This window comes from Gymnoscopelus microlampas, assembly GCF_963454915.1.
Source record: "Gymnoscopelus microlampas genome assembly, chromosome: 10".
Taxonomy (NCBI): domain Eukaryota; kingdom Metazoa; phylum Chordata; class Actinopteri; order Myctophiformes; family Myctophidae; genus Gymnoscopelus; species Gymnoscopelus microlampas.
The window spans coordinates 32783984-32803057 of NC_139947.1; the positions used below are offsets into that span (position 1 = coordinate 32783984).

The 19074-nt window shown below is 38.4% G+C and overlaps 1 protein-coding gene across 1 annotated transcript; it reads right to left on the bottom strand.

Annotated features, from left to right (window-relative positions):
* Positions 1-849: 849 nt before the first annotated feature.
* tmem201 (transmembrane protein 201) lies at positions 850-18511 on the bottom strand. Its single transcript, XM_084068371.1, has 11 exons — positions 18278-18511; positions 16843-16963; positions 16326-16520; positions 15545-15724; positions 14940-15319; positions 14249-14449; positions 7058-7290; positions 4882-4944; positions 4390-4680; positions 3902-4030; positions 850-3280 (listed from the first exon to the last, which is right to left on the bottom strand). Exons 1-11 carry the CDS (start codon positions 18403-18405, stop codon positions 3183-3185), a joined length of 2019 nt encoding a protein of 672 aa, XP_083924497.1. The 5' UTR covers positions 18406-18511; the 3' UTR covers positions 850-3182.
* Between the last annotated feature and the right edge of the window lie 563 nt (positions 18512-19074).

The window sequence follows — 19074 nt, forward strand, 5'->3', positions numbered from 1 at the left end:
AAATGGTGACAATTGAATTCTAGGTTTCACCTCCCACTCTACAAGATGTGCAACTATTTTCAAAACAAATGGGGCTAAGTTGGGACTAATGTCCACCCTCACAATCAGCAGAGATTCAAAATGTCGATACATTTGACAGGCTTTGTTAACAGGCTTTGTTAACAGGTTATACGCTTGTATCCAAATCTTCCCTTCGATATAAATTTAGGATCCAATAGAATGAATAGTTTAATGTTTTCCGACACCGTGATGTGAGCCAACTGGTTGAGAAACACAGATCTATGCAACAATGAATGCAAACCACAGAGCTTGGCTTTCATGTCCAAACGGATTGCCAGTGTATGGCATTTCCTCAGAAGAGAATATTTGTAGCTTTTTCGTCTAAATCCATATTATGTTGTCCTGTCTCTACTTTGAAAAGGATTCAAATCTGGAATCTCAATTAGCCATAAACTTGTAAATTGTTGCTTTATCAACTATGGTTAAACTTAATTCCGTCTTTCACTATAACATTTCTTTGCTCCAGTTTCTATCTCTGTCCATTTAGACCATCGTCTTTTCTAAGCACTTAGGCCAAGTTTAGAGCTGAAATATTTCTGTTCATTTCTGTTCACTATACAGTATAGTGGACAGCTTGTTATTCAGGTTAAGATGTTAGAAACAAATTGCAGGTATACTAATTGCCAGAAGGGGGCGTATTACACAAAGCTTAAAGAGCATGAATTAATAGACTCAGAAGCAGCTAGAAATCCTAACCATTTCTGTAATTGGATCAGCTGATGCAATTAAAAAAAATCAAATACAGGATGTAACAAATCAATAAAATTAATTTCTACAGCAGCACCGTAAAACTGTACATAAAACATTTTTTATTAGAAAAAGACTGTTTAAAGTAAAGAAATATGGATTCAACAAAATAAATTATTTTCCTAACACTGTGAACATACATCAAACAGTACTACATACAGCAGTGTTGGATGCAAAACAGTGAAACAACAATACCTCACACCATTAGTACAAACACAAGATTCAAGAGGGAATATGAGAGCATGCATATGTCAAATAAATAATCTGAAAGTGGCACATTTGTATTGACCTGTGTAGATCAAAGAGTAAAGAGCCAATGGCAGTACCTGCCATGATGTGAAGTCCTGAAATTATAACCGTTTGTCATTCTCTTGAGTTAAGACAGTGAATACAAACATAAATACAGGAGTTCAGTCTCATCCAAGACACAAAAAGATCTTAGCCAAGCAGAAAGAGAATATTTACATTTCAACATAATGAACATATCTATGGTCATTCAAGAGTTCTTTCAAGGAAAGAGCTTGCTTTCCAGGGAAATTATTTACATATAAAAGGGACATTCAGTTGGCATGTGTGTACAGTATAGTTAAAGGTTATAGTAGCTGTCCAAAACTATTGGATTCATTCATTATTTAAAGACTATTCATTAGGTTATAAACTCAGTTGTTCTCAGCTGCAGGTTGTACTTTCACTTTACTCTCAAAATGTTTAGTTTTTGGTTTACAAGAAAGGACCTTGAAAACTTTGTTTTAACTTTGCTTTACAATAAATAAAGCTTGAGGTCTATTTCTGCACACAGGATTCCTTATAACAATCTTGTTTCATATGCAAACATGCATAACGGCATTGTTTGTCACAGACTCCAAAGAATAGTTGTATATTCAAAACGAAATACTCCCAACACAAACCGCGTCATCATTCAATAAATACTTCATAAACATATAAACAATCAGGAAAGCCCTCAGACAATGCAGTGCATGTATGTGTATGAAAAGTATGAATAATGTCTTGTTTATGTACATTATAGGCCTATACATGCCAAACTATATATATATATGACTCCTTCATCCATACATATGCGCACGTTGCTCACACGCACAGCGCACACACACAGTAGAAGTAGAGGCAGGATTTTCCTCAGATACATGAAATTAAACATCTGTGCTTTTCATATGCAAATATGAATAACAGAACATTTTGAAAATAGTAACATTTCCATATTTATTTATTTTCGCAAAAAAAAAAAGAAAACCTCAAATGTATTGTCCAGTAAGTGTAACCTTTTTCAGTAATTTTATAATGAAAAGAAAAGAAAATTAAAATACATTGAATATTTGCATGTGAAAAACAAAGAGGCTCAGTTTTATGTTCAGGTAGACATGTTAACGGATACACATATACATCTTATAATTACATGCAAATAAACATGATATCTTCATGTTTAAGACATGTCCAGTTTCAAGAGTATTACTTCTTATAAGTAAATATCTGTGATTTTCATAAGCGCAGATGCATAATAGCACTACCTGAACAACTCACATTTTCAGTATGTGTTTTTTGAGAGAAATATGTAATTGTAAATAAAATTAAAAAATCTGCGCTGACCTGTAGAGTATTAAAACAAGGAATTGACTTGAAATTAATGTAGTTCAGGTTGTCCTCTTTTATGACAATCCCATGGATGTGTTTATCCTGTAGTGACTAAAATATACATTGTTTTGACAGCTACTGCAAGTGCCCTCTATATCAAGCATTGCATTGTAACAGTGTCATAGAAACTACATTGCATTTGTAGTCACTTGTACTGTAGATGCCACTAAGTAATAATATGCTGCTCAAAGTTGTAGTTTTAAGCAGGAGGTAATGGTCTTCTGTGTAAAAGCAGCATTCTTTGAATTGTATGTTTATTGCACATTTCACAGCATGGTTTAAAGAAAAACATCAAACCATCACTGCTAAGAGCTGAGCTTTTAACCCATACGCTGGAGTCAAGTAAAGGCGTAAATTATTTGGAGTTTGCAGCAACAAACCACTATACATAACAAAACGAGGCCAGATCACATTTAAAGGGATCTTTTTTGGAGCTATGAACAATCACAAATTTAACAGCCTAATTCTGCATCTCACGGCATTCCCTAGCCATTTTGCACGACTGCAGCCACAATAGACATGTGCAAAGAAACTTTGTCAGCCCACATTAGAATCTTTGGCTAACCAAACCCAAACAGCTATTGTCAGAGAGGAGATAAAACATTCTCCTGTGCTGCTGAAGCACCCATGTCAATTGACAAAACGCAAACCCAACTGAGAAGTACCTGAGGCTGACTCACACGGTGCCCATCAGGAAATGAAACAACAGCAGATCTACCAAAGGCTCATCTCCAGTTGCGGTACATGTAGACGGAGGCAAAGAACAAGTTGGCGGTCAGGCTTACTAATAAAAGCCCTGGCCATATGAGCCGCATCACAAAACCTAGAAATAAAATTGTGGACAAAACACAGTCAATGTCAAACAAAAACATATATACATACAAACATACATTAGGTACAAGAACATTACATGCTTTTACAAGAGTTTTGAAAACTTTCAGATTTAGATGTGCATTTTAGATGCCTTTCATTTTAGGTCAGTTTCTAAAATTTTAGGACTTTAATGACACAACACTCTGACATGACATAAGTTTTCTGAAAAACGTATGTTGCTACTGTATAATATCAGTGGTGCTCGAACTTCTTCATGTCAAGGAGCCCCAACATTATGTGTATTTGGCCGCGGACCCCCATCTCAAAATGTTTAGTTCCAGGGACTCCCAGAAGCAAAGATTTGAGTAAAAAATGTTCGCTTTAAAAGAATATATATCCAAAGATTTGCACAAATTGTTACGATTTAAAAAAAAATAGCAGATCTACAAGCTTGTAGCACGGCATTAAGTGACGCGCAATGAGCTTGTATATCTGCTATTTTTGAATAGCCAAAGTATAAAATAATGCTTTTTAGCTCAAATCTAAAATGACACAGATGCTTTCCCGGTTTTAATGGGTTAACTAAGAGACACATTTCCATCCCATGTTTAACTCAGACTGTTCAGCTCACCTTTGGATGGAGGTGTGTTCTCCGGGCTGTGGGTGGTGGTGTCGACCAGGCATGCTGAGGACTCTGAAGAACTGGCCCTCCTCTCCTCTTCATGAATAACGCTGCCCTCTCTCAGCAATGAACTTAAATCTAAAACATATCGGGGGTCGGTCATTAAGGCAAATGTTCACACATTAGTTGTAATTACTAATGAGCTTCTTTAAGACATAATAGTGCCGATTGTTTGAATTTTTGTCTTCTTATTTTATTATTGACACGTTTTACTTTTATTGTTGTGAAGCACTTTGTGACTCTGATGTCTGTGAAAGGTGCTCTACAAATTAAGTCTATTGTGCGTGGGATAAATGTTTACTGTATACAGTATGTACACCTAATTTCACTTTACATTTTTTTCACCCCAGCGCACAAATATATTTCTTGACATATTCCTTGCAGCCTTGACTGATAACCACAACAAACTATTCAATGTTGGCCCTTGAAAGACTTACCATTCTGGCTTTGGAAGGGTGATATATCGGGGGAAAAGCGGCCACTGTAAATCGAAGGGGCAGGCTCCACAAAGTAGTGGGACGGGGAAACGGGTGGGGACATAGGTGGGGGCTCCACCTCGGGTGAGAAGAGTCGAAGTTTTCGACCACTGATGTTGAGGCGGGCAGGGCTGATGAGTGGACGTCGATGAAGGGCAGAGCTGGAACTTGATGTCACCGAACCTGCCACTGAGGGCGTCGGAGAGGGTCCTGGAGATGACGGCCGACTCCCTGACTTCAGGGAGAAGTAGTCTGTGAAGAAACAGTAACGGATACCATTCAAAGGATCATTGTGAAATGGTGGTTACTTAATTATTTATTCCGATGGAGGACAGTGGAGGAGCAGACATCAAAGTGAAAGGGGAGGAGGGGTGACATTTACGTAAGTCTGTGCCATAACCAGATCAGCCAGCAAGGGGCGCTAAGACCTTGACAGACTTGGTGTTTTCATACCTGAAGATGGGGAGTCTTTACATTGTGATGAAGGTCTGCTTCCACTAAACAGGTACCCTGATTCTGCAAAAAAAAACACAGCCAGACCGTCAATCAAACATCACAAAAAACCTTCTGTGATCAGATGATTAGACAAGGCCTGCATGCATCATGCAGAGACACGCTCGCGCTTCAGCCAGCTTCTTCATAAACCTGGTGCTCTCAGTCATGGACAAAGAGATCAATAAAAACACTCGGGGTAACTTCACAGTAGATTAGAAGGACAAACAGAGAAAGACACTAGCACATATGATATCTTCAGAACAGTCAGGACAATTAACCCATTGAGACCTGAAGCCGATTCTACATGTCTCCTAAATCCCAACAGTTTTCTGAAAAACGTCTGTTTCTATATCAGTGGTGCTCAAACTTTTTCATGTCAAGGACTCCCAAAATTATATGTATTTGGCCGCGGATCCCCATCAAAATATTTAGTTCCAGGGACCCCCAGAAGCAAAGATTTGAGTTAAAAATGTTCGCTTTAAAAATATATATATATTCGAAGATTTGCACACATTTTCACGATTTTTCAAAAATAGCAGATCTACAAGCTCATAGCTCGGCACTCGGTGCCACGCTATGAGCTTGTATATCTGCTATTTTTGAATAGCCCAAAGTGTAAAATAATGCTTTTTAGCTCAAATCTAAAAATGACACAGTTCCAGGTCTTAATGGGTTAATACATACAGTACATGGTTGAGCGCGGTGTTGAACTCTCAGTAGGATGACTCATCTGACCATATCACTTTTATCCACATCTCTATAGACCAGTGCCTATGGTGTTATGCCACTTAATTTAGTTTTTGTGATGAGGGGTTTATGCCCTGCAACTGAACTATAATATCACTTTCTACTGTATGTAGTTGTTGACAGATTGTTCTTGCTGACACAGTCTCATCACATCCTGCAATTGACATGCTCAGTCACCCGAGTAGCTCTTCTGTTTTTCCTTACGTATCAAACTAATGCATGAGCATTACAGTCAAAGTCACAATTTCCGACCACGAACAGTACTTAGTGATGCCTCTTCATAGATTGAAATGCACATGTCACTTTAGTCACTAATAACTAGCCAGTTGAACAATCTTTGCGACTGAAGCTCCGGCCCCAATAATCACTTGAATCTTTTTGTCTTGATATCTTGATCTAAAATCAAGGTTCAACTGGGCTTGCTCTGCATTTTTACACATGCCACAGATAGGGTGACCACCTTCAAACAGACCCATTGAGGGACAGACGTACCCGTTCCGCGGGACATCGCGGGACACACGCGCGCGCAGCGTGCATGAGGACCTCCCGTTCGCGCGCGGTTCTGGCCGGATTGGGTTCGTTTTTGGTTTCTTTATTTCGGTTTTAGGGTTAAGATTAGGGTTAGGTTAGGGTTATGTTATTTAATTCTTATTTTTGCCTGATTTTACCGATTTATTATCAAAAACAAAATCGTTTTTTTTTTTTTTTTCATATCTTTGATTTTCGGGACATTGCTCTGCTTGTGCGGGACAGAGGGTCCAATTTCGGGACTGTCCCGCGAATTTCGGGACGGGTGGTCACCCTAGCCACAGAGCATGATAGGATGTTACCTGAATAACTGTATCATGCAGTACATTTGTACTGGAAGCATCTGCATTCCTTCTGTTTCTCTACTCCCTTTATTCAGGCTTTTCCTTTAATTTGTCACCCATCTATAAACTGGTATTTACAACATTTAAAAAGCGTCTAATATAAGCAATATCTGACACCTGTTTAGTATAACCCATGCAATATTATTGCATGGGTTATACTAATTGTTGCAAAATAAATTTAAATGGATCCAATGTAGCGACTATTCAGTCACAAGCCTACTTTTCATTGGTAATTTATAAAACCCACAGACAAGACGTAACCACTTTCAACCTGCTTTTTTATATATCTGACAACTACGGTACTTAATGTTAAATATATTTGCCACCTGAATAAGACTGCAAACAAACCAGGGTTCTCAGAGCAGCTTCCAGCATGCAATCATCCACTGACTGACCAAAGCGCTCTCACCAGAATATGCATCACGACATTCCATGCACCGACAGTCGTCTTTAACCACAACCTTTATGTTTTGTCGTCTATACTTTGCCAAAACAGAAAATGCAACCGTTTTTACCTGTCCTAGCAAGGGAGGGCATTGTGCCGAGGCAGAGGGCTCTGTTAAGACGTCCGGGCAGGGAGGAAGGGGAGGCCTTCCGCTCCCTGGGACTCTGCTGGTGATGGTTGATGAGCTTGGAGAGGTTGGGGGGCGGGGTGGGAACGAAAGACGCTGCCTGGCTCGGGAAGGCGGCGGAGAGCAGGGGAGGATTGCAACTGAAGGGAGGGCCCATAGAGCTGCCTGCAAGGTATCTGCAAAACAAGAGCAACATAATTGTCTACAATCCGACATCACAGTCCTTCTGGGTCTGTTCAAGGCTGTCATGTTTTATTTGTGATCCTATGTAAGAGTAAAGCAACAGATCATTACTCCTTTTGCAGTTGGCGAGTGTATTCTTAAAAAAAGACAAGTCCTCCTGTGACCATGCATTCATAAAACGCTCAACAATAATGAGCAAAAGGTCAAAGCCAAAAGTTTACACTACAACCGTTTTTAGGGCATTTCTGGCTCGACTTAAGGAATGAAAAGTTCAGAAGAAATTGACATTTCTGCAACACACTAAATTTAACGTGATAAAAATGACTCAGAATCAGTGGCCAATTAACTGACCAATGCAAGGAGTTAAGACCCTAGCCAGTCAAATAACTGCATAATTATTGCTCGTCATGGGGCTCTAATCATCCATGCATTGGACAAACATTGTGGTCAAACCACCTGTCCAGCACGTGCTGCATGAAGAAAGACACTAGACTGTGATAAAAAAATAAAAACACAGTGCCATTCATAGGCTATTACAGCTGCCGCTACAAACATGGGACTGTTAACAGTGCCTACTGACAAAAGAGCCAACTGAGAAATGCTGCACAGCAACTGCTCAAATGCTTCACATAGAGACAAAGTCATTCATTATTTTCACTGGTACTACAAGGACACTTTGTCATTCTAGAGACAACTGACACACGGTTTAACCAGAATATGGTGAAACTCTGGTTTCTACATAGAGTTGGTAATGGACATTGACATATCCTGTATGAATTAAGGATGTCCTTATAGGGAAGAATTGGAAGTCTACCAGTACAACTGGGAGGGGGGAAAACAACTTTTGATGAAGAACACCAAACGGAGAAGGCATGTCCTTTCACAGTTTTTTTTATTACATTCAATATACAGCAATCACTCCTACAAAAGTCCCCAAAAGGATAGTTTAATAGTTGAATTCATAAAAAGGGGTAGACCACACTGCATTTCAGCATTCATGTATGTTATTCCCAATCTCAGAGTCTTAAAAGTCACTCACGCACACACACACACTAGGTTCTCCATTAATTTATATCACTTAGCTTGCCCCAAAACAGAATGTAATCATAACAATGTACAGCTCCACAAATAGAACACTTCATACAAATACTTAAAAATAAAATAAAAAAGTGACTGTCATGGAGCAATAATATTTTCCAGGGACAATGGACACATCCCAGGTCAGAATTGCACTTCCACAAAATAACAGTAATTTGGATGTTAAACTACAAGAAAACAAGAAGGTGTCTCATCTCTTGCATGTAAAAGTTAAGACAAACAATCCATGAGTCCAGTTTCACTGTTTGTAGACCAGCACATTGCTATGATGTCACATATTAGATTACACCAGTGTTTCCCAAACATAGGGTTGTGACACTTGTGGCCCAAAATCGGCCACAGACCTGTTTTTATGTAAATGTACCGTTTTAAACTGGATTACCCCACTTGTTTCTTTGGGTCTTAGTTATAGAGGAGTACAAAAAACGGATCAGACTCGACTTGCCATATGCTATAGGAATAACAATTGAATTCTTAAATTGAGCAATATTTCTCCTTTTAAGATGCAGCACCCAAAGAGAATGCATTTAATTTGGTCTTCAGCCCCGGACGGAATCAACCAAGTGATCAAATTGCTTCAGAAAATACAAAAACACATGTAGTTAAATCTAAATACATTCTGATTAGCTATTAGCTTTATATGGCACATCCTACACGCAAGAGTTATAAAGTACCTACATTTGGTATGTTAGGTTTTAATACAAAGAAACCTTGCACACAAGTTTGTGTTTCTGTAACTCATACAGAACACATTGGTAAAATGTTTGTAGGTACAGAAACCGCAAACTACATAATGACTTATGAGTAACAAACACAGATACAGAAGATAATCACATTTGTTAGCTACAAATATTCAGTATAATTGTGTATTAAAATCATATTAATAATCATACAATTAGCATAAATAGGTAGTCATATGGCTATCTTTCGTCACTCCCTTGTTAATTTGCCACAAATGTGTTTCACAGAATTCTATATGCTCCAGCTACATTTGGCACCTTAGGGTGCAGTCACACCGAACTTTGATTCTACCTATGCGGGCGGATTCTGCCAATGCTATTCAATGAGAACGGAGCGTTTTGTTGCGGAAATCCTTGAATGGCAACAAACTTAATTAAAGTTCGGTGTGACCGCACCCTTAGAACTGATTTATGCTTCAGTGGAAAAAGTAATGCTTTTTTCAGTTACAAATACTCAATCAACATGTTGGACAACACGTTCTTGCCTATGCAAATATTAGGCTTTGAATGGAATAGATTTGTGCTCAAAATTCACAACACTCTGGTGTTGTTCGAGATATGAGTACTAGGTAAAAGGGGAGGTTGAGGTCATACAGTTTATCAGGAAGACATCAGAATACTTTAAATACCCCAAACAGGATGAGCCACATAATTGTTCTTTGTTAAAAATAACATACCAGAACAACAAACCTGCATTTTGGGCATAGAAAGAAAAGCTAAACCTGGTAGTCAAGAGCATACAAGACCTTACTTTGGCGAGGAGCATACATTTTATGCTTTAGCTCAACTAGATCACAAACACACAAAAGATACAAAGTATGGTAGTGCAGATAAACTATCTTTGTCAAGATTTAAGATGCCGTTTGTACAGATCAAGCACTGAATTACAGATAACTGAAATTTCAACATGACTCAAAACAGATCTAGAAATACAACCCCTCTGTGGGAAAGTATAGTGGGATCGCCATGATACAGCAATTAAAACAACTGCACAGCACAGGTCTGGGCAATATATTAATATTTTCTGGGATGTTGGACATCGTAATATTGTGATAATGGCATAAGTGTTGTCTTTTCTTGGTTTCAATCACTTGACGATTGTATCAATTAGTCACCCCATGGAGACTTGAATTCATGGATATTTTTTTGTTTTTGTCCCATTCCTAAGCCAATAATTTGATGATAGGTAGGCAGCAGTTCCGATCGGAGACACAAAGGAGACTCTTTGTGTCTCCTACCGGAACTGTCATCAAATTATTGGCTTAGGAAGGTGACAAAAACAAAAATATATCCATGAATTCAAGTCTCCATGGGGTGACTAGTCATTTTGGGGGTGAACTATCCCTTTAAGCCTTATTTTACACTTTACCAAAATGTTCAGATTTTCCAAAATAGAGAAAATAGCCGATCACAATGCGATGTATTGTGAGCTTGTAGATCTGCTATTTTCACTACAATACATTATCATCATCACAATATCGATATCGAGGTATTTGGTCAAAAATATCATATTTGATTTTGTCCATCTTGCCCAGCCCTAGTACAGCATTACACACAGCTTGAACAGCTGTTGATAGGATGGAACATCCAATCACACTTTAGTTTCATCTGTAGTCCAAAAAGGTTCATTTTAGTGTTAATTATGTATTACAGTGATGTAATTCATTTAACAAGCCATTAAAACTGTATATTTGACAGTTTCAGCGTGTTGTCGCCATTGACATTCCTGTAGAATGCCAAAATGTGGTAATAATAATGGTAAAAAAATACATTTTATGGGCTTGATAAATGAAACATCACAATAAATATATTACAGCTCATCAGTAGACAGACAAAGCAATGTCAGAGACAATAATATTGTCATATCATGGTATATTATGCCCACGCAAAACATCAATTAGGAACGTATACAACTGCATCTTTAATGTTCAATATTGGCCAGCAGTTTTGTTGCCGGAACAATCAGGAACTGGCTATTACTGCAACAAAGATGCTGGTCTGAGAACATCTACAGGACAGCACAACATGCAAATTACACTTCACAGTAAAACTAACAGACAGCTACCACTTAAATACTGAATTTTACAATACTATGTCTACCTTCCTATTTCAGTATCGTCCATTAAATGTTTTTTTTTAAAGCGCCATTCAACAAACTGAATGACAAATACAAAGTGCACTGGTAAAAGGTTAATGCATGCATTGAGGGTGGGATATACATTCTACCAACCAGTGCTTATATAGTAAAATGTTACTATCACTAGGGTCAATAATGGACGAAGTATCAAGGGACCGAGGAAGGGGGAGAAGAAATATCAAAAGGTCTAGTGCAGTATGTTTTAAATAAAAAAAATAGCTAAATACCACTTTTATTAGAAAATGTGTTAAAACAAAAAAACACTTCCAACACTCGAAACGTGTTGCCATTGTACAGAGGCTTCCCTTTTCTTTCTTCATCTTTTGGACTATTGCCTGTTTGAGAATCCCATCTCCTATTTTAATAGAAAAATGTTCTAACACCATGTTTAATTTGACAATTTGACTGGGACGGAAAGTACCTAATTAAAAATACTCTGTAGCTGGAAATGAGCAGCTTTTTCCATGTACTTTTTGAGTAGCCTACAGTTATGCCGTTATGGCAAAACGTTATATTTTGAGCATGCAGTGAACCTCTTTTCCTTCATAAAGCTGTTTGAGAAAGCTTTCTAATAAAGAAAAGATGGTCACCAGTTTGTACTTTTACTTTAGTAGTATTCAACGAGTAATCTTTCTACTTGAATAATATGTTATTGAAGTAACAGTACTTAAAAAGGAGCAGTTCACCCAAATAAATTCTACTAATAAAGCCTTCAATTCATGGAGAATGATTTAGTTTTTGTCGCATTCCTGAGCCAATAATTCGATGACAGGGTGACTGTTCAGTAGAAGACTCACTTGAGTCCCTTACCGGTCATCAAATTATTGGCTCAGGAATGCGACAAAAACTAAAACAATCTCCATGAATTCAAGGCTTCATGGGGTGTGTAATTTATAGAAAATAAGATTTGTTTTGGGTGAACTACTCCTTTAATACTTCTACTTGAGTAGGATATTCTGGTACTGAAGTTATGCTGATGTGCCATTTAAAAAACAAAGACTCACATCTGCTAAGGGTAATTCAGACCGCTACGATTTCCTCCGCAACATTATAATTCATTAAATTTACGCCCTGTTGTGCGAATGTGTCGCGTGCCGGAAATGTCGCGTGCCGGACTGGATTAGTTCAATAGAGAGAAAAATCATCATACCATGACCATGATTACAACACATAACCTTTCAGTGAACTCTCATGTCCATGGTCAATTCCAGTACCCTCCAGATACAGTAGATGGTACATAAAATTACAAAGAATAAAAACGGCTCACAATTCTGCGAGGAAACTCCACGAGTTGCATGTTTTAAATTTTGCATTGAAAAGTCTAAGGTAATAGTGTGATGATTTATATATCTTTTTAAGTCATACCTCCTTTTATGAATTTTGTACGAGGTTCAAAAGATTAGAAATAACTGATGAATTATTTAAATAAAATTACCAACCCTATCCTGTAATACCAATCCTGTTGAGAGAGCGCAAACGGAACACTTATTCATGTTTCATGTTAAATGTTTGGTATAAAACAAGGCCTCAAACAGCAATGCAGACACCGTTCTCCTTAAAAACACCAAAGCAGGTCAAGTATATGCCAGTAAGACAACTTGTGGCATAAATGTTCGAAGGATTAGATAAAACTTTTAAACAAAATGCGAAATACTCTGTATTTAGCTTACTTGAGAGCTTTCACACTTTGCGTACATTGGCGGCCCCAAGTGGCAACGAGACGTAACAGTTTTGATCACGCAACTGGTAAAACCAGACCATTGAAGTTCATGTTCAGTATTTTAATCCTGTGCGATGGGCTGATCTTATACGTTTTTAATCTGTTATATGACTTAGATTGATAAAATAATGCTTAAATAATGCTTTAAAAGTTTTTGTATATTAAATGGTATAAATGGTCATCTTTTGGTTTTATATTGATACCTTAGAGGCAAATACGTGACAAAAGCATAAAGACCTACAGCAGGGGTGGGGTATAAGCAAAGGTATAGAAGGTATGAATTTTCCCTACAGTATGGATTTTGACTATGCTGTGATGACAGGTGGAGCTTGTTTTTTATTTCACTTTTTTCCCTGCTGTATTTGAAGTCCGTTGTTATTTTCACTTTGTGCAGTTAGACTTTATTTAATTTCATAAGGTGTTTTTCATTTATTAGAGTTACTTGAGAAAAGGTTATTTGTTTCTAGTACTGCAGTTTTGCACAATAAATGTCCTTAAACTACGTCCTAGTAATTCATTTAAGAGTACCATAATAGCTGCTATGCAGTTGCCACACCAGTGCTTCAACACTTCAGAAGCTTTTATATTGAAATTTTAAGAAAAAGGAATCTACCGTGATATACAGTATATACTGTATATCAACGTCAGTGCTTCAAATGATATTGTGATATCATTTTATTTTCATACCGCCCTGCCATACTATCTGTTATTGTGTAACTTAGACACAATATATATATAATCATAATCATGGATAATAATGATGGGTTCCAAAGATGGTAACTTAATATTTGGAAATGCGAAGCCCAATCCTTTAAAATGTGTTTAGATGCTGTACAACTACATGGGAAATATGATTATTTAAGAAGCAGATCTTTAGTTAGGCTTAGCATGACAAATGAATATCACTCAATAGCTTGAGTGTTTTGTTCTCCCCCTCCCACGTTAGTCAAACGTTAGAAATGCTACACAATCTTCCTACATTGTTAACAGTAGTGTTCAATGGTTTCATAGTATGTTCCAACTAACAAACTTTGAAGGCCAGTCTTTACCCCCATGTAACAGCTCAATTATATTAGTTGGTTAATAAAGTAGTAGCAATGAGAGTGAGGCTGAAACATGAAATGAAAAGACAGCGTCATTCAAAAAAGAAATATGACACATTGTCATATTATAGTTCCCATTGTGTAGCCATGATGCTCCTAAGATGCACAGGGTGGTCTTAAAACACATTTAAATGTTACTGTTCAGATTCTGACCTTCGACCTCTGGCTCTTCTCTGTCCCACGGATTTGCGTGTTGCCACAGCAGCGGCAAAGCCAACCAGGCAACAGAGGGCGGTGGTGCTCAGCTTGGCAGTGTCCAGCCAATCCGAGATGCCCGTCAGGTAGATCTCAGCCAAGTACACGCACATGACCAGGAACCACAGCACAGAGGCCATAGCATCAATTCTCCTCAATCTGGAAAGACATACATTTTTTAACAATTTGCTCCAGGCTGATTTACTCTGTATTTGTGGAATGTAGACAATAGAAATGACCACTAAATAAGCTTCAAGTCCTCCGTCCTCACATTATGGTTAATATGTCATTTTATTTTAGCCCAAAAAATGTACAATTTATCCGTTTTAAATTTCCAAATGAATGCAGTTAAATTAACACCTTACGATCAAGCATCAATGCACTTTCATACCCCTATAATATACCATTTCATGTAGTTGAATAATTCTGTTAAAATACAATTATATCGGCCCGGATCGCTGGTGTAGCGGTCCGGTCACCTAGGCTCCAAAGTAGCCTGCCCCGATCCCGACGGCCTTTGCTGCATGTCACTCCCCATCTCTCTCCCCCCCATTTCCTGTCAAACTACTATCCTATCAATAAAAGGCAGGAAAAAAAAGAAAAAAAACATCTTCATGTTCAATAAGAGACAAAGTGTTGCCTTCCTTACCTGACAGGTCCAGCCAAGAAGATACCAGTGATGCAAGTCAACAGGCCAACAGAGGCCACAGCGATCTGGTTGTTTCTTCCATACTGCCAAGCCAACTTGGCTTTTTCTACAGCTGCATCTGGGAGCAAATCCAGTAGCCCCTGCCAGTGCTGCCACACGTGTGCATATCTGGTGCCATCACTGTTGTTGTTGTTGGAGGTGGAATCGTTGAAGGGGCTGGGTTTGGGAGGGACGACCCCTCCGCTTAGTGTTGGGGGGGCACTGGGGGACACGGTCTGGTCTGTTGACCCGAAGACAGCTGTTGCCACCAGGAAGGAGCAGGCGAGGAAGGCCAGGACACGCAGAAGTATCACACCCATGGGAGTAGTGATGGAAGAGCTCTGTGGGAAGAGAGAATGTTTAAAATGACAACCGATAATTGTATCTCCATCGTTAGGCGTTTGTAAGCACACACTGACAAATTCCTGGATCAACTTCTACTCCATGAAAGCCTGAGGGCTTTTTAAATCACAGATTTTAGAGAAAGACATTCACACATGCAGCAAGTTTGTGCTTGGTGGAAGCAATTTCTAACCATAAGTTGGGACTTGTACATTTGTATTGACCTTTACGAAACCCTTGTCAGATTCTCGGCTGCGTCGGAGTTGATGGTTTAAGAGCACCGTGCGGAGCTGCCGGTTCTGGTGTTTGATGTAGTACTCTATTGCTGTCTGGCACGGGCGGCACAACTTGTAGGTCTGCTCCAGATGGTGTTTATATGCCTCAATCTCCTCGTCGTAGTTCTCCTAGGAGAGAGACAAAACAGGTATGACTGACAAGCTTATACGGTATATAACAGAAGGCCTTGATCCCCCATACCTTTAACTCCTTGATGATTTTATGACGTTTCCATTATTGGTGTTATTTTGTCTTAAATGTGGTATAAGTTATATTTGTAAAAGTACGTGTTAACTAGCTTCTCTCCAGCTCTTTAGTAAACAGAAAATACATGTTTAGCTTGGGATACCAATTTTATCCAATCAGGAGAAAGAACTCATATCAACTGAAAAACATTTTAAATAAGCATACAAAATGGGAACTGAATACTATACAATTGAAGTTGCTAAATTATCTTTGTGGGGTTCGATCTCCTTTTTGGATCAAATTCGTACCCTGACCGTTTACTCAAGAGCTGGAGAGATGGGGAGACCCTGTTACAGAACATATAATAAAGGAACATCCGCACTCTCTTCAGTTATATTCTTGGTTTATTCTTTAAGGGTGAACAGCCGCAGCAGACAGGTCTATCTAGAGAAACGGACGCGTTTCGGCACGTCGGCCTTCCTCAGCGTTACAGAACAAACACTTATAGCAATGATCACTATCATACTATCATTCAATACATACATCATCCCTTGGGATGAATGAAGCCAACTGCTTGATCTTGACGGACTGGTTGTTATTGCACTTCCTGCAAAGGAGCATCTGGCAGTTGACCCAATGGAGTGTCTTGGGAGTCTCCGGTGGCTGAAGGCTAGCCGAAACTCCATGGTTTAGATTTTCCATATACTGAGCTGGGATGGGTTTATTGTAGTCGCCATTCTGATGTTGCAACAAGACAGGACAAAGACATAAAATACAATTAGGGCTGCAACTATCAATTATCTTTTTAGCGATTCATCTATCAATTATCTTTTTAGTCAATTAATTGAATGTTTTCAACAAATCAAGGTGATTTTCAGAACAGCTGAATTAATTAGTCTGATTAACTACAGCCCTATTTTATTCTTTGTTGTACAATGGCATCACACAAAAATACGCAATCTATAATCTCAAACAACACATTTCATCGCAACACATTGTGAGTAATCACATGAGAAACCATATTGACAAATGGTAACTACTAATATTTTGTTCAGCTTACCTCCTGGAAACCATTGTATTGATCACAAACAGGGCAGTCCCAACAGTTCCTATTCCCATAGGGCACCACTGTATTCTGATTGCAGAACCAACAGTTGACATTGGCATGGACAGGCTTCTTTCTATAATAAGACAATAAGATAAGGAGAGGCTTTGAATTGTCATTCTTCATCTACTTATAAAACTACTTTGCAACATACATTTTCCTTTGAGGTCATGGAAAAGTTCACGGCCAAGTGAGGTTTCTTTTTAATAATTTGGAGCAAGGGTAAGAACTGTATTAATTCGTTTTTAAAATCAAAACGATGGAGCTTGCATAGCCTTGGATCAAGACTATCACAGATGTATTTTTCTTTCTTTTTTTTACATTTGCATATCTATGATAAGATACGAAAGTAAAAGTCAGACTTGATAAAATACATCTATCAAGGTTCACTTTACTTGTCATTTTACATGCTTGCACATGAAAACGAAAATCGTACTCAGGACCAGCAGTGTACAATAAAATAACTAGATAGTCTTGATCCAAGGCTAGAGCTTGAACAAAAACTGATTTCACCCACTGTTTTGCACCTGTAAACCTGTGACAATAAAGATGATTCTGATTATTAGTTCATAATCACAAATTCCTGCCTCCATTGCTTTCTACCATGTAACAACTGCTGTAGAAATGACAACACATGACATCCTGGTCGTCTGTAATGATAAAATAAATGTGCTTTAAGTCCATTGGCTGTGTAACGTGTCCCAGTATGATACTGTACTACTAGTCGAACACCAGTAGGTGTCCTACCCGACACACCAGGGGTCTACATTTCTCAGTGGAAGAGTAGGGACTAGGGAGACCAGACCACCTCCTCCAAACAACCGCTGCATGTACTAGTTATATTGTATTAATACAGATTGATTAAATATCGTTGTATTGCTTCAATTCAGTTCAGGGCTGCATCTTAACACTTTACTGTGTTAACAAGCTAGGCTACTATTAGCTATTAAACTGTTGACAAGTGATCCCTCTTGAGAAGTGGAGGATTTGCTATTAGATATGTATGTTAGTACGGATCATTAACATATTTTTTGTATTTGTTATTCCGTGTCGGTATTGCGTTTAAAACTGTGTCGTTAACTTATCAGTTAAATCCTTAATGGGCTAAAATACACCAGCAGGCAGCAGGCCACAGGCAGTGTTGCCATATTTTGTGAGAGAAATAAGCAACAAGGTCTAGGAAAACAAGACCTGAAGAAGACATGAGCACATTTAAACCTATAATGCATCGGCTATTTTCAAAAAATCTTGCAATAAAATGTGTGTTTTTTCCTGTTTATTATTTTAACACAAATGCTCCCCTTTGGCATATAACATTTTCATGAAAATATTTGAGAACCACAACATGGCAACAATGGCACACTAGGCAAAGGTAGTACCATTACTATACCTCGTCGCTATTTTGTAGATCAGCGCTCCTCCAGCGGCGACTGCTGTGGCTCCACATCCACCATATAATATGTGCGGGTATTCCGTGAAGAACTGGTTCAAAGCTTCCATCTCCATCCAGGAATACATTTAAGCAGCAGGTTCAGTAGTAAATAGTAGTAAACATTTGATCTTAGTTGTTCTGTTTCTTTCACCCGCGAGCCGATGAAACTAGGCGCGCACGCGGGCAGGCAGAACTCCTCCTCCGTAATGTTGCCAGCCAGATTTTGAGTGAGAAATAAGTAACTAGGGCTAGGAAAACAAGGCCAGAGGCAGTGGGGGCCATTTTGTGGTTCCACCGATCCAAAGCCCATTCATTTCCCCCATGAGATTTCCAAGACTATTTATATCAGTTATTTTAAGCCTAGAATCAAGCCACCCAGGCTCCTGGTGAATCATGACTATAAAACATTTGATTATGTGAGAATTAATTTTTTGAAAACTGCAAAACAAAGGGCATTTATTAAATATGGTATAGCAGATCTACAAGCTCTTTGCGCTTTTTTAAATAAACATTTTAAAAACATTTATCTGTCTCTGGCACAAAACAATTTCAGATGGGGTTCTGCGCTACGGACAAATACATATTAATTTGGGGGTCCTTAATTATTGTTTAAACAAGAATTAAAACATTTGGAAACAAGCCCAAATATTAAGCAACTACACTTTAAAAAAACAAGCCCAAAAAGCCGCAACCCGCAACACCCACCCCCAATATTTACAAGTAACTTTACAGAAAAACAAGCCCAAGTCGCTTAT

Excerpts from the sequence above, each read along its gene's own strand:
- tmem201 (XM_084068371.1), bottom strand. The coding sequence starts at position 18,405 with ATGTATTCCTGGATGGAGATGGAAGCTTTGAACCAGTTCTTCACGGAA. Across the intron at positions 4,681-4,881 it reads TAAAGACTCCCCATCTTCAG|ACTACTTCTCCCTGAAGTCA; the intron begins GTATGAAAACAC and ends GTTTCTTCACAG. Across the intron at positions 4,031-4,389 it reads ACCCTTCCAAAGCCAGAATG|ATTTAAGTTCATTGCTGAGA; the intron begins GTAAGTCTTTCA and ends GATATGTTTTAG.